The 14,327-nt window shown below is 33.3% G+C and overlaps 1 protein-coding gene across 1 annotated transcript; it reads left to right on the top strand.

Annotated features, from left to right (window-relative positions):
• The first annotated feature begins 12,449 nt into the window (after window positions 1-12,449).
• Window positions 12,450-12,841, top strand: AGP23 (arabinogalactan protein 23). Its single transcript, XM_047296179.2, has one exon. The coding sequence runs from the start codon at window positions 12,550-12,552 to the stop codon at window positions 12,724-12,726; it is 177 nt and encodes a 58-aa protein (XP_047152135.1). The 5' UTR covers window positions 12,450-12,549; the 3' UTR covers window positions 12,727-12,841.
• The last annotated feature ends 1,486 nt before the right edge of the window (window positions 12,842-14,327 follow it).

The raw sequence follows: 14,327 nt of genomic DNA on the forward strand, positions 1-14,327 counted from the left end.
TTTATTTTTTTTTTACTATTCACTTTTTACTATTTACTATTCACAATTTACTATTCACTATTTTTTTTTTAAAATTTTTTTTTTATCTAGTATCTAACTTACAAATATTTTCAAGGATCTTACATAAGTCATTTATAGTTCTAATTCATTTTCTATGTTATTGAATAATCTAAATTCTTGACTATTTAGTTTGTCATTTTAGTGTAACAAGCAGCTAGATTCATGGGAATGTGACTTCTATGTCATGTCTTGGATTAAGACCATCATCCGAGCTTCCATTACAAATGACTGGAATGAGGTAGTGATGCATACCTTCAATACATTAAAAATCAAATTCATCTTTAAACATATATGAAACCATAATGAATCTTTCTTCATTTTGCAGTGCTTCAAGAGTATATCTCCTATACCAGAGGACACAATTAGGCAGATAACGCAGGAGTGGACAACTTATCTTCTGCAAAGATGGAGCCAGGAACACTTATATTTGTTTTTGAACATTATTAGGTTTAGTTTAAGTTTATATTTTGATAGTTTTGGTATTGGATTGTTTTTTAGATTAAGTAGAACTTTCTTTAGTTGAAACACATATATATATTACAGTATACTGTTTTGGGACAATTTTCTGTTTTTCAGGTGTGGTTTTATTGTAAAAATAAATTAATTTAAAAAAAAAACACCTTGTGGACGTCTATTAGTACCATGTCCGACGTCTATATAGACGTTAGATATTTATACATCTGACATCTATATAGACGTCGGACATACGCCCCCATCCGACGTCTATATAGACGTCGGGTATACCCAACCGACGTCTGATTAACATCACTCGCAAAGGCGCCGGGTCTGGATCTGACGTTAAAAGACCAAAATAACAGACATCTAAAATCCTTTCTGCACTAGTGTTATTAACTAAATTTCATCTCCTATTATTTTAAGTATATATGTCTTTGAAAGGTGTATGTTTGGGTTTCTAATTATATTCTTTCTTGAATTTATTTTTTCATTTGTTTTATTCTTTGCTCATAAGTTGAATGTAGTAAACTATCTTCTCATTAAGCAATGTGTTTTTCTTCGTTCTAGAGATGTTCAAAAGAGTTATAATTGTTATCTTTTTACCAACCACAAACTCTATTTTTCTTGTCCTATTATTTTCCTTGAGTATTATTCTACTCATTTTCCTTTTACTTCCACGACCCTACTGGAGTTTTATCTCAATGATCATTTTTTTCAAGGTGATGTTGTAAACAGTCTTGAAATTGAAAATTGTATGGATGACAATATTACTACTTGTAATTGTTGATCTCTTATCTCTTTAGTATCCTCCCTATGTTTGTAAGTCCACAATTTCACCATATTTTATTTAGTTTTTATATTCTTCTTCCTTTTCTTCATTCTTAACCACCATAGTTTTTTAGCCCTCTTTCTATTTTTTAAGATGTCCACTTGATCCACTTTGCAAACAAACTATGCAACAAGAACATTTTGCTTTATTTAAGATAATTACTTAGGACATGTCTTCCCTTCCTCGTTGTCAAATGCGACTCACATTACTACTTTTGCTGTCACTCTTTCATTCTCCTCCCTTTCCTTCCCTTTTTCGTTGCTAACACGAACTGTATTGTCATGTCACCATTGCGGACCTCCATTTCCTTTTCATTTTGAAAACGGCGAGAGGTTCGTTCTATTCTCTTGCTTATTTTTCTGTTTCATAACCATTTCTTCCTAATGCAAGTATTTCTTAATGTCTTATGTTCAATGTGGAGGTGGGAAGGGTGGTGGTTATGCGGTGGTTCTCGAGTGGGAAATGCTAGGAAGGTGAGGATGGAAAGAAATTGAAACAATAACTTTTTTTAAAAAAATAGGAAGAGGTTTAAATTCAAACAACAATCGAAGCATAAAGTAAATAATAGGCTTTGATTATGAACCGAAGTCTAAAGTCTTACATTTTTTACCTCGCTCAAAGTAGAATTTCCAAAAAAATCAGTGTCAAAACCCTTACCTGCATTTGTGTAGTAAAGTATGTTATTTGTGTTGAGAATCATGAAAGATTGAGGATCAAATAACAATGTAATTATATGTTAAGGGTGATGAATTGAACCATATAAGAAATGTGATGGAACTATTTAGGTAGTTATGTTACTATTCAGGTAGTTATGTTACAGAGAATGGAAATGAAGGGTAAGGCTATATTCTTTCTAAGGAAGAATAATATAGTTTGATAAGATTAAGGTAATGAAATTTTTAGGGACGCTCCTTGAACTTATTCTTAGACTCTACTCGACTCTCAAACCTATATAGAGAATGAAATTTTGGCAATGAAGAATGCAGTAGGTTTCTATAGTTGGTTTAGGAATCGTGAATTCCTTCTCTATTAAGTTATAATGAAATAACCCTATATAATGGTTTGTGGACTAGTAAATTTGGGGTCAGTCTTAGGTTATCATATTACAAAATGTGGAAAAGTGATATGGAAGTTAAAACGAGTGCCCAACTTCTAGTGTTCGAGCAATTGCATCAATCTGGATATTAAGTTTAAAGATGTCGTAGTCTTGTGTTTGTAAATGTGTGACTATATGATTATATGATATGATGAAACAATTGATTGTTTCATTTTAAAAATATAAATTTTGATATGACTGGACTTAATAACATTAGCTTACCCTTCTCCGTTTTGTGTTGTGTATATTTTCTTTTCTTTTGCAATGATCGTTATTTTTGGCACAAGTAGAAGATGTTGCAGGTTTAAATAGAGGAAATAAGTAGATGTAGTAGAGTCTATGAAAATGGGATATGTTTCTATCTGTTTTGGGATGATTGTAGTTAATATGTAATAGTAGTATCATAGTCTCATCATATTTTGAAAAACTAGATAACGATAGAATCTAAATTTTAAATACTTAATTGTTAAAGACTATGGTATTGTTATTGGAATATATTATCATGTACATTTATCCTTCTCCATGGGACACGTTTGTCTCTTTATCAACTTTATAAGTACTCGAGAAAGTAGATATGTCTATTTTCTCATGTTGATATACATTAACCATGTGCTTGAATGAAGGATTTTATATTTTTAAAGACATTCAAATACGTTGAATTTGAATTGATCTCACTTCAATGTTTTTTGTTTTGATAAGGCAATTTAGATTTAGTAAATTTTAATTTTCTTCTTTAAAGTATCTCAATTACCACAAAATTTTAAAAAAAATTGTTAAAAATTAAAAGAAAATATAAATATTGATAATCTTTTGTAGTTGATCTTGATTAATGTTTTTATTTTATTTTAAAGTTCTTTAATATTCTTTTCATTTTATGTTTGCAAAAAAATTTCTCAAGTTCAACGAGACTATTTCCAAATTATGAAATGCTAAATTAGGTAAAAACAAGTAAGATAACACCAAGTCAAGCTTATGTAAGATCGAGCCAAGTTAGTCCGCATTGGACTCAAGCCAAATCGACTTGAGTCAAGGTTGAGTTGAGTCAAGTCAGTATGGACCTAACTTGAGCCAAGTAGGCTCCTACCCCAATGAAACCAAGTTGGCCCTAGCCTAGGTCGAAACGAGTTGGCCCTAACCAAGGTCAAGCTGAGTTGGCCTAGGCCTAAGTTGAGGCTAGGTTGAGCCAAGACGATTCAAACCCAAGTGGAGCCAAGTCAATTTGGGTTAGGTTAAGTTGAGTCAGTACATTTCACAATTTAGTCAAGTTAGGGGTCCACGTTCATTTGAGTTATGACCTACCCACATTCACCTAAGTTAGGCTAAGCCTAGGTCAGTCTTAGTTTAATCAAAATTTGTTCGATCTAGCCCAATCAAGACTAGTTTGGGTTAGGCCGAACCGAGTTTAACTAGTCCAAGTTAAGGTGAGTCTGCTCGTGCTTGATCAAGTCGAGTTTGCTCGAGTGAGTCAAGTTGAGTCTAGCCAAGTTCAAGCTTAGGTCAAGTTGAGCCAGCTCGAACCAAAATCAAGTTGAGTTAGGACGACTCCATGTTCATTTGAGTCTAATTCAACACATGTTTAACCAAGTTAGCCTAGGCATAAGTGGATCCTAGTTAATAAAGATTAGGTTGGTCCTAGCTCGATTAAGATCAAGTCATGCCTAAGTCGAGCTAAGTCGAACTAAGTCCTCCTATGCCTAAGTTGAGCCAAGTCAACCCGAACCCAAGTTGAATCAAGTCGGTTCTAACCCAAGTTGATTCGAGTCAATTTGGATTCAAGTTAAGCTGAAACAAGGAAGTATTACATTTAGTCAAATTAGACTAGGTCTATGTCAAGTCAAGCTTGATCAAATCAAGCTTGAATTAGGTCAAGTTCGATCCAGATGAGATTGGGACAAATCAAATCGATTTTAAGTAATCCAATTAATTTAATAAAATTCTAAAATTTTAATTTCTTTCAAAATTCCTTACTAAAACAACATATTATATCATAAAAAATTTGAAATTCTTAAAATAATAATTACTCTCTTAAAATGCTTTATCTAAATACATGATCTCCTGATATAGCACAGAACGAAGGTGGGTATAAATAAACAAAGTAATCATGGGGTTTTCTTTATTGAAGTGAGTGAATGGAGAAAGAGAGTGAGGCCCTTGAGTTGAGAAGAAGTTAGCACAAAGCAAAGCAAGAAAGATAAGAGATGAAGTGGTACCTTGTCCAAAAGTGGTGTGCCGTATGTATGGGATGTTTTTCATGTCATCGTTTAGGGAAAGCCATCCTTCGTACCACATGTAAGAAATAAAGAAAGAAAGAAAAGAAAAGAAATCCTATAGTATCTATCTCTCTACCTTGTCTTTTACATTGAAATTTGAGCGTGTCCTCAATTTTCACCCTAACAACATTTTCAGCACCATACATTACTTACCCATGCCTTCCCATCACCCCTCAGCCAAATCTTCCTCATGTTATTCCTCACTTGCTCAGCCTTCTGTCGGGTGATTTTCAGATATACATCCCTCTTCACATCACCTTTCACATATCCAACACTTTCATTAGGTTAGTTATGAGTACTTGTCAACAGGGTATAGACCTAGACTAGCTAGCCACTTCCTCCTCTTCCCAATAAACTCAATAAAGTCATGTTCCCATCATTTCCATTTTATACTACTTTTGCAACTTTCATCAATATATATAAATATATATACATATATATGAGCAATTGTGTTAATTAGCAATTTATCTCTTTTCATTTCATTTAAAGAGAGGATTCAAACTTTGATACATGGTTCAACCAAGTAGGTTAAACATTCTTGATGCTAACAAATAAACTCCACTAAAGCATACTTTAGAGAGAGAGAGAGAGAGAGAAAATATGGAATTATTACATGGTTGCTCATAATAAAATTATATACTTTTGTGTATGGAAAATACGCTAGATATAATAAAGGTGTTTTATGTTTAGGGTTTAGGATTTTACTGATAGACAATGTAAATATAGCCCAAACCCTAAATAGATAAATGATGAAATTGCTGACAATTTATTACAGTTTATTTTTTGAAATAGATCCTGAGTTTTGTTATACAGCAATAGGGGAACAGCTATATGAATATGATGATTATGCAGCAACAAAGTATGTGTGTAGCATGGTTCTCTTGATATATATACTGCATGTGCTTTATACAAGGATCTATTCCTTTTGCTAACAAGATATTGGTATGGTAGATAAGATAACAGAGGAAGGAGAAAAGTTTGGTTGAATTTGTTTGTTTACTGGTCTGTCGAAAGGTCTGGGTTGTTGAGTGGATGTCTTTTCTTTTGCTTTCACTTGTTCCGTAACTGAAGGTGTCTTTATCTCCCTCTTTTCCATTTCATATCAATAGATCTTGGAGCACCAATGAAAGGGTCTCCTTTTTTTTTTCCCTTATGAGGGAAAGCAGATTCAACATAGATGCACACAGCTTTTGTAGTCCCGAATGAATGACTTCCACAAGTTTATGATATTTACTAGACATTAAATATTTAGGACATGGTAATCCGAAACCCCATTAATTTAAAACTGACATTCTCTTTGGAATAGTGGTTGGTGTTGATGTTTCAATCACCATCCGTGACATTAACTGATTTTGAGTGGCATGTCTAGGGAATTTATGTGCCACCTTTAATGAGAATCATAAATGCAAATTTAGGAAATGGAGGATCTGTTGCCTCAAATGGTTTGCCATTGGCCTCTGTGGCTTCACTTCCATTGCTTTCTTCGTCACATCTCACAACCATCTTCTCATAGATTTCAGCTTAATTAATTGACATTGACATGCCACATGGAGGACTATGCCAAAATCCAAACGCTGCATGTGACCCCCGACTGTCACGTGCATCATCTCATCCATTTTATTTTCTCGTTTTTCTTTTCAGATATCCTCTGCTAAATTCATTCACTCCCTCTCTCTGCTTATTCCCTTTGTTGCTCATGGAAAACATCTGTCCCCACTTTGATGTGTGCCAGATGCTTGTGTTCCTCATGTCCTTCTTTTTTCTTGCTTTCCATATTATACTGCAACATTCTTTTCTGTGCTTTCGCTCTCTCATTTTATCTCATGCTTTTTCCTAATTTCTTCTTCCTCTATGTCACCAAAATTTATCTCCATCTTTTTCTTTTCCAGAATGCATATTTTAGAACATAATTCTCAACAATGAGGATAGATTTTTGTGGATTCAAATATTCTTTTAACCCATAAGGGTGCAAGGTGTTTCACAACACGTAATTCAAAACAATCTCAAACACATTTTATAATATGTATTTCAAAATAGAATCAGATGTCTTTGGAAGTAACTGTTTTATGATAATGGTGATCAGATATTTTCAAAAGGCGTTTTCTGGAATTAGGTGAAATAATCACTCTTACGTAACTCTAATAATGTGTTTCAGAAAAAAAAAATAGATGATGTGGGTGGAATTGAAATTTTAAAATGTAGAGGTTCATAAAGAAAAAGACATTTACAAGGCGGTTGAGTATTTCTTTTGTTCAGTTTCCATTGGGCTAGACCCAAGTATAAGTGGGCCCAATTTTTTTTTCAATTGTAATATAATGCGAATAAAAATGTAAGTGAGGCGAGCCATTTGATATTGTTAAAATGAGTGTGAGAAAACATTATACATATTTTTTGTTTTATATGAATAAACTTTTGTCTTAATACGTTCGAGGTTTTTTTTTACTTAAAAAATTATTGGTGAACAAGTTAATGTATTAAGTAGGGATTTTAGTATTAAAATAAAACTGAATTAAGTGTTGATTTTAGTCTTAAAAATTATTACTTTTATATATTCGAAGTTTTGGCTCTCCAATTTTCATGATTATTCTCGTATTCAACTAATAAATCAGCAAGGGTTTAAAACAAAAACGAACGCATTTGAAATGTCAATACACATTGGGTTAAGAAGGATTTTCTCGATGGACCCAAAGAAAATGGTTTACATAGAGTGATGTTCTCTCCACCACTCATCTTCTTCCTACATCTCCCCAATCATTTTTAAATTCTAAATTTACCCTTTTTACTTTTACCAATTTTTCTTTTTATTTTTTGAAACCCTAATTTTAATCTCCTCTCACTTTCACTTTCACTTTCACTCTCACCAGCAAGTCCTCCACCCCTACTGTCATTTTTTCTCTCTCTTAATTTCCACTTTCGTTAACACAAAATTTAACAGAAAAAACAAATTTTGCATGGTATTAACTTAAAACATTTATAACTTCTGATGAGTTTTGAAGTATCATGATTCCATAATATAATCTACTAAAAATCTCTTCCCCACTTTCTTGTCTTTAAATAACCAAACTTAAAATCTATGCTTAAACTTGAAACTCTGAACCACTAGGAGATAACCTTTGTCGTTGTAAACCAAACCGTTTAGGTCATAGGAGCTGAACTTCTCTTCGATAATCACTGGATGTTCGGTGAATCTCGTGGAATTTGAAAGAAAATGAAAAATGTTGTGTTAACGAAAGTGAAAATTAAGATAAAGAGAGAAAGTGACAGTGGAGGGAGGCATGCTGCTGAGAGTGAAAAGGAAAGTGAAGGTGAGAGGAGATTGGAACTAGGGTTTTAAAAAATAAAAAGTAAATTTGATAAAAGTAAAAGGTAAAAAGGATAAATTTGGAATTTAAAAAATATTAGAAAGGTGTAGGGAGAAGATGGAATAGTGGAGGGAGCATCACTCTTTACACATCATATAGGCCCACTTATTATCAGAGGACAGTAGACACGAATATTTCTTGATAGGTTATTACTTTTCACACCACCCTCTTTCTTTTGAAATTGATTTTCCTAAATTACGTATATTTTTTAACCAGAAAATTACTTATATTTAACTAGATGTTATATTATTTTCAGAATTAACACTCTTCCTTGATTTTAATTTTAAAATTGATTTGTATATTTTCTTTAACAAAATTCATTCCAAACCATTTCTTAGTAGTGGGTGATTGTCAGCAAATCTCTTAACAATCTGACTTTTTAAACTTGTTCAATATATAATCATTTTGATCGTCAACACCATGATAATTTAAACTTTACCTTGAACTTCTGTTCCAAAATCAAACTACTCACAAAAGTTGCACTGTTCTTCGAAGCAATGAAGAAGCCAATTCACATATATTAAATAGTTTAATAAAAGAGACAAAAAAAACTTTATTTCTTCTGATATGCATATAATGGAATCAATATATAATTACACCAAATCTATTCACACCATTAACGGATTATAAGCTGTAACTCATTGCAGCACTATGTTACAACAATGCCAAAAACAACATCTTTCAAGAGAAACAACACTTCAAATTCATTATGAACATGTATGTATATAATTTTAACTCATAAGACAAATCAAACATGAATATTCCTCAGCAAGTGACAGATTTTCAACCCCAAATGCCTTCCAGTTCACTGCATCATAAATGCCACAACAGAAGCCAACACAGAAGAATATAAGGTCACCTCAGAAACAGACAAAGCAGATCCTGCACCAGTCTCCATTTGTGATGTGGGTGCTATTGCTGAATCCTGTGCCACAGTTTTGGTTACGTAAAACATGCACAAAATCATTACTGCAAACCAAAAGCGGGCTTGAAAGCCACCAAGTTTTGCCATATTTCCACAGAAATGTTATGTTACTGTGAAAATGTGAGCAAGATGACTGAAAAGGATTGAACTGGTTTTGTGAATTGAGTTGTTGAATGACAGGGTCAAGAGTTGAGTTTATATAGAACTTGACGTACTGTGTTGAAAGGTTATCCTTGTCAAGTTGGTAAGTGGTGCATTAAATCATTAACCATTCTCCATTACTATGATGCCGTTTAGATTAAGGCTTTTGTGACCCCACTTGGCTAATTAAAGCTAGTGATGCAAGGTGGTATTGTGTCCTCAATGAGCTTCTTACGTTACAGTTGAAGGGAAATCTGGTACCTACCATTTATGATACTTTATTCCCCAAAAACTATTAAAGTACAATTTTTATTTACCTTTAACAATGATCAAGTAAACTTTATTCATTTCAAATCAACGATGTACATAATACATATCTCACATTTTCATTTCACACATTGCTCGATTTGAAAGGGTGTTATTTTTGTTTTCTTTCATTCATTTTAGATGGTGGGAAATCACTTTCAGGCATCTGATGTGCATGACTTGACATAGCAACGGTGGCAAGACGCTGAGAGAGGACAAGACTGTAGTGCAAATATGGTGTCTTTGTTGCTTCATAAGGAGTGGTCTAGATATGTTGAATAGTTTTGCAATATCCTTGGTGTTATAATATAGTGGTTATACGTACCCTTTCTATTAAGGGTTTTCTATTTTTCGCTTTTTCCGTTTTCTTTGTCCTTTGCATGGGTTGCATCACTTTCTCTCTTTACTTTTTTTTTAATAAAGCAGTCTCTGCTCTCTCTCTCTCTCTCCCTGCATACAACTTTTATCATATATAATACAATTCTTCACACAAATTTTCTCACATGGTATAAGAGCTCACTTGCTATGATGATGTGAATTCAGAGGGGTGAATTCCTTTTACAGCTATATCTAGGTTGAAATGCTAATAAGAAAAAATTTGAACAAAATTAGTAAAAAGGTAGACAATATTTTAGAAACATCAATATTTCGAGTTGTAGAATTTTATTTAGGATAATTTTAAACCGAAGTACAAGTTCACGTTCTAAACTTCGTCCAACATAATGGATCCCTTATGGTATCCTGATAACATTACTTCTCATCACATCACCAACGATGTCACCTACTATTCATCCAAAACTCCTTATACTAGTATAGAACACATTAAACTTGGAAATGGATCAAGTTTACCCATTACTTACATCGGCTCTACCATGTTTTCTTCTGCTTCAACAAATTCAAAATCTTTGTAATATAATTTTTCCAAATTATCTTTTAAAATATCTATCAGATTTAAATTTGTCCAAAATTACATTTCAATCATTTTTATTTTATTTAAAATTGCACAGAAGTCTAGAATTTTTCTTTAATTGCACTTTAGCTATTTCTTTCTTTTCAAATTTGTTTAGGAGCCCTAAGTTGACCATATTGGACCAGCTTTGCATTCAATTTCTTTCTTTAAATGAATAAAATTCTAACTTTAGCTGCATAAATTAACATTAGAACATCAAAAATAATTTATGCAACTAAGAATCACATTTTAAGCATCTTTAATTCTCAAACCCAATAAATTCAATGGTCACAAATTCACTTTAATCAATCATTTAAGCATAAGAATCTCATCAAAATTTTGAATTTTAAAACATAAATGTAGGCATAAATATGCACTCATCAGTCTATGTTGATGACAAACTTATCTCCACTCTGGGACACGTGTCTAACTTCAAACAATTTATTAGTTGACCAGCTGTCAACAAAGAACAACAACAATATTTAGGAACCAAGTACATAATTGAACACAATTCAGAACTAATAAATGGGACTTACATAGGAATTCAGTGTTTGGTTAATTGTGATTCCTTTCAAAATATGGTATGGATCTTAGGACAAATTGATCCTGCAAAGGACTGTATGTTAGACTTGTTTCTTGCCGCTCTTTGCATGATGTAATCCTGGATGTCCTCCAACATGGTAATGATTGGTTTACTTCTGGTACGAACCAAAACATTGTTGAATGTTTCACTCATGTTGTTCACCAAGGTGTCACATTTAGCTGTTGTAGTGAATTTGGACCTTGACCAATATCTACAACATATGATGTAAACAAATGTTAACAATAAAGAAATACAAAATAAAGAGTTAAGTTATGAAGAGAAACCTTTGAGGAATGGCTATCAAATGCTAGAATGCCTCTTTATTAAGCTCTTTAATGTTTCTCATCTCCATCTCTCATGTTTGTGGGTGTGTGATTGCAAATGTCGTCCACATTAGACGCTTAAGGTTTTTTGCCATGGTATTTCTTCCTAAAGTTGGCATACAAGTGTTGGACACAAAATCTTTAGTCAACTCTAGGAAGTAGTTCTGGTATAGCTAGAAGTAGACCCTGTGGTTTTAAAACAATAAAGAGCGGTTAGCAGCACTTATAATTAATGAATCAATGTACGAAAATACCAAATTATAGATCACTATTACCTTTTGTTGGTCTGACATAAAAGCTATTGATGAACATACTTCAGGAGCACCAAGGTCATCAATCAATAACTTCATAAACTAGGTCTAAGAATCTTTGTTTTCCACTTCAACCACAATATATGCAATAGACAACATTTGATCATTGACATCTCGTCCAACAGCAGTTAACAATTCTCCATCATATATTAAAAATACCTTTAATTGTATATTTCTTTTAAATTTTAGTAAATTAACTAATGTCTTCAATTAATTTAATTAAAAAAAATATTAGTTTTACATACTCAATACTTCAAGTAATAATTAGAACTTTATTTGTAGATATTAATCATTTAACTTATATTATTATTGCATATTCAAATAATACAATAACAAAAAAATCATTTTTTATTTGTTAATTTTTAATTTAAGATAACAAGGTCGAAATGTCAACCTCTCTCACTTGAACGTGTAATATAATTTATTAACAAAACTAAAATTACTTTCTATCTAAAAATTATAACCTACGAGAGTAAAATCACACAATTGTAATGTATGAAAGAAGAAAAGTAATAAAAAAATACACAAAATAATACTTAGAACAAGTGCTCATTTGTAATATTTTAAGTTTTTTACTTTTTAATTTAAAATATTATTATATTATTCAAGTGAGTTGTGTTTTTCCGTTGGAGATGTTGTTAAAATATGTATGGTTGTAGTTTAATCAGAAGTTGTCAAAGCACAACATGAGGTTGAGAAACCTTTAATTAGAACGCATGTACGATGTATTTCAGCCGAAAGCTACGACAAGCCCTGAAACCATGCAAGACCATGAACTAAAACAAGAGTTTTCCCAAAATAACTGAAACCCGCTTCTTTTAAATACCATGCAAGACCCATCGTTGTACCTCAGACCTGCAAGTAAGGCAATAAAACAACACATTTGTCTGTTTCATCAGCACACAAGCGGGTCATAAACAAATCATATTCAACTCATCATGGACATGAAGAAGGTCACTTGCGCCATCCTCATCGCCGCCGCCTCCATGAGCGCAGTAGCGGCTGCCACCGAAGTTCCTGCCCCGGCTCCCGGCCCAGTCAGTGGAGCCACCGTGCCCCTTGTTGGCTCCTTGGTCGGTGCCTCGGTCTTGTCTTTCTTTGCCTTGTTCCACTAAGCCTTATATATGTGGAAAAGAGGGGGCTGCAGGGAATAATTGATGATGAAAATTGATACAAATGAATATGTTTTTGTATTGTTTTGATGATTTGTTAATGAAATATTGATTTGTTTAATAATTTTATCTTGTCTTCTCGTAACAAGTATATCTCATCACCCTCAAAATATAACCACTTTCAATCACTGCTAAAAGAATCTTAGAAAATTAATAGGTTGTTATGTAGGTAATGGAATATCATCTTCTCTAAACAGTGTATTAATTTTGTTCTGAATGAGTGCTCTGTCGTATCAGGAAGAGTGAAATTTAACCTCGTTTTACGTCATCTTATCAGTATCAGATCATGGAAACGGGTATTCTATGTTAGCAACGAGACTTTCTGAAATAAAAAATAATTTTTTTTCAGGAATCATCTTAGATTTCAATTTTTTAAAGTATCAGCAATACACTATTAAAAGTTATTAAAAACTTTACGACTAAATAAATAAAATAACGGAAAATATGTTTTTTATGAATTCAAGTAAATATAATTAAGGTTTAATACATCATTTGATCCCTACTTTTTGGAGTTTGGTTCAAAGTAATCCTACTTTTTAAAAAAGTTTAGTAAGACCTCATATTTTGTTAAAAAATGTTCAATCCGATCTTTTTCGCTCACGCCGTTAAAAACATAATGATCTAAATGCTACTATGGCCAAACCTAAGTGAGTTGTACTTTGATGAATACGTGACACGTTTGAAAAGGTTGCACTGTGTAAATATTTAAAAATAAATAAATGACGTAAGTTAGGTGCAAATCCCAGCAACCACACCATCTACAAATCCTTCAACCTAGTCCAAAATCACTCTCTAATCATGATGGAATGACAACGTCATTGCATTTGCATCAGAGGGCCCCATGCATTCATCACGTCGTCGCAACCACTATCGGACCGAGACCGGTGGGAAACCGCACCAACGTATCCCAGTGGATACTAGAGGGAGTTCAGCGAGACCCGAGGGCGCGGGGGAGCCACTAGCTGGGTATCCTCAACGACGGCGGCAGCGGGGGAGGAAGAACGCGTGGCCTCCGCCGACTTATGTGCAAAATAAGAAGCAACCCTAAGTTACATTTCAAAACAACTCGAGAGAGTGCGCAAGAGAGAAACCACCACTTTTTGTCCTCCACCTTGAGCGTAGTGAGTAATAGGGAGAAGACTGTGAGTACCAAGGAGTTGTGCAGGGGCCCTTGTTGCAGTCACAAGATTTTCTAGGAACCAATGAGCCTTTAAAGAATTCACTGGAAAACCTAGGTGAAGGGAGTTAACTTTTTGATGTATTGATTGAGCATGATGCGTTTCCTTTGAAACTTGTTAATCTTGAGAAACGGTGTGGATAGATAATATACCCAATTGGAAGGTTGTGGGTTGCTAAGGAAAAAAATGGTTTGGGATGTTATTCCCAGAATATGAATGCACGGGTTGAAGGATTAGAATGCATGTGGTTTTGTAGTAAGGGATAAGTGCATATCGTGAATCTTTGGAGGGTAGTCGTGGATTGGCTAGGTTAAGAATGTAAATAAGAGTAGGAAGTGTTAACGTGTTGTATGCGTGAAATATGAC

This window comes from Vigna umbellata, chromosome 5 (genome assembly GCF_029865625.1).
Source record: "Vigna umbellata cultivar VRB3 chromosome 5, Vumbellata_1.0, whole genome shotgun sequence".
Taxonomy (NCBI): domain Eukaryota; kingdom Viridiplantae; phylum Streptophyta; class Magnoliopsida; order Fabales; family Fabaceae; genus Vigna; species Vigna umbellata.